Consider the following 4,611-nt stretch of genomic DNA (forward strand, 5'->3'; position numbering starts at 1 on the left):
AGGGGGGAGCCGGGGCTGCCGGCACGCGTGCGCGCTGAATATGCGGCGGTGAGTAGGGGACTGGACCAGCTGTAGAAGGTGGGGAGGGGGGCGGGGGCAAGGTGAACTATTGGGAAGGAGGGGGGCGGTGTTCTCGGGGGCGTGGCCAAGGTGGTGCACCTTTGGACAGCCTGGAGTGTGCAGGGTCACCTTGGGGAGTGACACGCCACAAGACAAGGCTTCTCAGGTGCTTCCTTGGCATGACAGGGATGTGGTCCTATGGGGTGGGACCTTCATGGGGCATGTGGGCACACAAGGGGGTTGAGTTCCCTATGAGGCATGTCTGTCATTGAGACAGGGGTAGCATTAGGAACAGGCCCTTAATGGGGTGTAGTCACATTGAGGGTGGGGCTTCCTGGAGGCACATCAGCCAATAGCGCCAGGTTCACCTTTGGGGGCCGGACAGCTTAGGGTGTGCTCTGTAACTGGGCAGGGCTTCTCAGGGAGTGTCATTGGGGGCAGGGTTACCTTGACTCCACCTCATTGCTGTGGCCCTACCCCCAGGACACCCGTCAGAAGCAGAAGCTCCTGTGCTCGCAGCTGCAGGTTGTCGCCTTCCTCCTTGATGCCTTTGCGAAGGCCCCAGGCCCTCGCCCCAATCAGGACCACAGTGATGCCCTTGTCCGTGAGTCACGGCTGGCTGGACACCTGGGTCTGCTGGGGGTGCTGCTGTGGATGCCTGGGTTCCCTGTGGGGAAGGGCCCCAGACACTTGGGTTCCCTGGGTGCTGGGGGAGAGAGGGCCTTGGATGTCTGGGTCCTCTGCTGGCTGGGGAGGGGCACACACATGCTTGGATCCTCTACTGGCAGTGGGGAGGGGGTGCCCAGACACCTGGGTCCTCTGCCAGCTCTGTGAGGGGAGTGGGAGCCTGGTGAGTTGGAGCAGAGATAAAAAACAGAGGCGGCTTTAAGTTTGAACACCTGGGTCTCTCAGCTCCATTTCAGCCCTGAGACAGGGCCTGGATCCCATGCTGTTCTGCCCCCTCCCCCTAGGCCAAGAGGTTACAGCAGCGAAGCAATGCTGGAAGGAGCTGAAAGCTGGGTACCAGGCAGGGGTAGCAGCGCTGACAGAGGCAGCCCCAGGGGCCCTGGCTCAGTTCAACAGGGCCCAGTGCCAAGCCCAGTGCCTACAGGATGCCCTCACTCGCCACCAGCACCAGGTAGGGGCTGAGATTCCCCTCCCAGGTAGCCAGGGCTTTGGGGCTGGTGAGGCCAAAGCTAGGGTGTGGGACCTTCCAGGCTCGGGGCATGACCAAGGTTGAGGTGGGAGTGGGACTCCTGATAGCCAATGGAGCCAGAATTGGGCATGTGGCTTCCCAGCCAGGAGAACACAGTCAAGGACAGGGGCTTCTAGGCTGTGGGGGATGGGTCTACCTTGGAAGTATGTGGCCTCCTGGCCTGGGGGCAGGACGGAAGGGGAAGGAGTGGGGCCTCTTGACTTCAGGGCATGGCAACAGTATGGGGAGTGGCCTCCCAGCCTGGGAGGCAGGGCCCTGGTTAGGGGTGGGGCATCCTGGCCTGGGGGCAGGACCTCCTGACACCCTCCGAGCCTGGAGTGGGGGCAGGGTTAGGGGATGGGGACTCATGGCAGGGCTTCCTGGGCTGGAGCGGGGAGCCAAGGACACCCGGAGGGTCTTGCTCTCCCCTCTTTCCCCCCATAGAGCCTGCAGGGTGACCCCTTCATATGACCCCCCTCTTATCTGACCCCAGCGACAGGGAGCATTAAAGAAGCAATGGGCAGCACAGGAGCAACTACTGCAGGAGCAGGTACACAGGGGGAGGCAGGTTTGGGGGGCTAGGAGGGCAGATCTAGGGGCTGGGGGGGAAGTGCTCCTTACAAACCCATCCCCCCACCCCAGGTGTTAGGGCTCCGAGCCCAAGTGACATCAGACTGCACCAAGCGCAGCCACCTCCAGGGGGAGCTGCAGAGTCTCCAGGATGAAGCCCAGGCCTGGCGGGACACAGCCCAGCAGTGAGTATGGATCCAGGTGTCCAGAAGCCCTCCCCCTGCCCGCCTTAACCCACCAGGCCCTGCTCCCCAGGGTGTCCAGGCTCCCCATCCCCTCCCTGCTTTAAGGAACCTACATGTCTGGGCTTCCCTGGCCAAAGAACTGGAGCATCTGGGCTCTCCTGCTCTTCTTGCCCATGGACCCTAGGTGTCCAGCCTCCCTTGCCCCCTCTGTGCTCAGAAAACCCAGGCATCCTGACTCTTCCCCTTTCCCACCAGGGCCCTGGATTGGTGCCACCTGCTTGAGACCCTTCAGGGAGCTCGGTTGCTCCTGCCCATGGGGGGCAGAACCTCACCTGAGGCGGCGGAGCTAGAGCTGAGCTGGGCCCCGCCCCCTGGGGACCTCGAGGCCGCTGGCCCTCCTTTGCGGGTTGCCCTGTGCCAGGCATCTGGGGGCAAAGTTGAGGTCATGGTGAGTCACAGAAAATGGGGCTGGGCCAGAGGGGGCAAGGCTAAATTAGAAGGGGTGGAGCCAGGCCAAAAACAGGGCTTGGAAGCAGAGCTGTCCCTAGGGGTGTGCAGGGCCCAAGGCATATCAGCCTGTGTGGGGCCGGGGGATAGCAAGCAGCTGGAGTGCAGAGCTTGTGTATGGTGACTGCGGCAGAGCTGGCAGTGCATGGCAGCCGCGGCAGAGCCTGTACAGCACTGTCTGCAGTGCCCCCCAAAGCACGGGGCCCAGAGCGGTCGCCACGATTCGCACCCCCTATGGACTGCCCTGCTTTAAAGGCCTTGAGGGAGGGGCAGTGATGGAGAAGATGGGACTTGAAGGAGCTGAGGAAGGACTAGGCTGGAGGAGAGAAGCTAGCTAAAGAGGGATGGAGCTATGTTGAAAGGGAGGGGTTTGGGAAGGGCTGGTAACAGGTCCAGACTGGAGCGGATGGAGTCAGGTAAGAGGGGGTGGGGCTTGGCCAGAAAGCAGGGGCTTTGGAAGAAGCTAAGTCAAAAGGGGTAGGACAAGACTGTAAGGGCCCCACCTTTTTTGAGCCGTAGGGGGGGCCAGGCAGGAGAAGCATGATTAGACCAGAAAAGGATGGGCTGGAACAGGGCTAGGTCAGAGGAGGAGATCTTGGATGATCCATGGACTGGGCTATGCTGGAGGGAGAGGCAGCTGGGCTAGGGGCAGGGCTTGTCTCTCACCCGCTTCCCCAATCCCTACCCCCAGCCATGCTGCCCACTGTTCCTGCCCCCCAAGGCTCTGCCCCCTGGGCTTGGCCCCGCCCTCCTGGAGCTGGAGTGGAGCCGCCGCTGCCAGGCCCAGCTCTTGTCTGAGATCACAGAGCTGCAGCATCGGTAGGTGTTGGTCAGAAGGGGACCCAAGCAAACGGGCTCCCTCTGTCCCCAACCTGGGAGGGAACCCAGGTGTCCAGACTCCCTGTCTCCCTAAGCTGGGAGGGAACCCAGGCACTCAGGCAGGCCTATAGTTGGTTCCTACCTCCCTGCCCCAAGTCAGGAGGGTACTCAGGTGTCCCAGGGAGAAACCAGCCCAGGATACCCTTGTCCTCCCTGAGTCACACGAGAACCCAGGTGTCTGGGCAACCCTAGTTGCTCCTCACTTCTCTGCCCCAAGCATTGAGGGCATCCAGGTGTCCAGGAAAGAACCCAGGTGTCTAGGCAGCTCTAGTTGCCCTCTTTCTCCCTGCCCCAAGCCAGGAAGGAACACCAGGGTTTGGGCTCCTCCTAACTTAACTCCTCCACCCCCACCCCAGGTTCGCCATTGACTGGGATCCCCAGAGGCGGCACCTGCGACTCCTTTGCCCTACAGCAGTCTGGACCCTGGAGGTGGAGCCGGGCTACCCAGGGGATGGGGGAGTGCGACTGAGCACAGGGTCCCCCCTCCCCTGTCTGGGCCAGGTGAGTGGAGTGGGATTGAGGGGCACCACTGGGGGGCAGGCTGGCTGTGGGAGGCTCCAGAGGGGAATGGGTGGGATGTAGGTTGGGAGTAGGGGGCACCTGCCTCTCCCTTGCCAGTTCCCCACCCTGCTAACCCAGACACCTGGGTTCTCTCTCCTTCTGCAGCCCCCCCAGGAGACCTCATCCCTGAGCAACTGGCTGGAGTATCTCAGTGCCTTGGATGCATGAGACATTCTCTTCTTCCCCAAGTTTTGGGGTGATTCCTTCCTCCCCCCTTCTTGGAAATAAACTTGCACTGGCTTGGTCTGGGTGGGGAGGGTGTAATTCATTGGGGACACAGGAGTGGGGGTCAAACTAGTTGTGGGACCCAGGCACCTCAGCAGCTTCAGCTGAACCTGCCCTAAGCAAGGAGGATGGATCCCAGGCATCTGAGAGAGGAAACATAAATGTCTGGACTCTCATGTCCCCTGCTCTCATCTCCCAGGCCCCAATCCCCTCCCAGAGAACCCAGCCTTCATGCTCCCACCCTTCCCTGATTTCATCACTTATCCTGCACTGTCCTCCAAGAGAACCCAGGCATCTGACCTCCCAACCCCACTCCCATGGTCTAGGCACCGCCAGCCCACACTGAATCCTGGTTAGCTTCCCTGCCCTGCTCAGATCACCGCTTTCCCCGCATGGGACACAAGGGGACATCAGAGATCTGCTCTTCCC

The 4,611-nt window shown here is 61.5% G+C and overlaps 1 protein-coding gene across 1 annotated transcript in view; it reads left to right on the forward strand.

Moving 5' to 3' along the window:
* The window catches only part of ZWINT (ZW10 interacting kinetochore protein), a 4,382-nt gene extending 179 nt beyond the window's left edge, over nucleotides 1-4,203 (forward strand). Inside the window, exons 2-10 of the mRNA XM_025213657.1 lie at nucleotides 118-226; nucleotides 544-664; nucleotides 1,032-1,198; nucleotides 1,749-1,805; nucleotides 1,898-2,010; nucleotides 2,266-2,458; nucleotides 3,209-3,336; nucleotides 3,753-3,897; nucleotides 4,063-4,203. Of these exons, the coding sequence (XP_025069442.1) occupies nucleotides 118-226; nucleotides 544-664; nucleotides 1,032-1,198; nucleotides 1,749-1,805; nucleotides 1,898-2,010; nucleotides 2,266-2,458; nucleotides 3,209-3,336; nucleotides 3,753-3,897; nucleotides 4,063-4,125 (1,096 nt within the window). The 3' untranslated portion in view covers nucleotides 4,126-4,203. The remainder of the gene's footprint in view (nucleotides 1-117; nucleotides 227-543; nucleotides 665-1,031; nucleotides 1,199-1,748; nucleotides 1,806-1,897; nucleotides 2,011-2,265; nucleotides 2,459-3,208; nucleotides 3,337-3,752; nucleotides 3,898-4,062) is intronic.
* The last annotated feature ends 408 nt before the right edge of the window (nucleotides 4,204-4,611 follow it).

The sequence above is a fragment of the Alligator sinensis genome, unplaced genomic scaffold (genome assembly GCF_000455745.1).
Source record: "Alligator sinensis unplaced genomic scaffold, ASM45574v1 scaffold137_1, whole genome shotgun sequence".
Classification (NCBI taxonomy): Eukaryota; Metazoa; Chordata; order Crocodylia; family Alligatoridae; genus Alligator; species Alligator sinensis.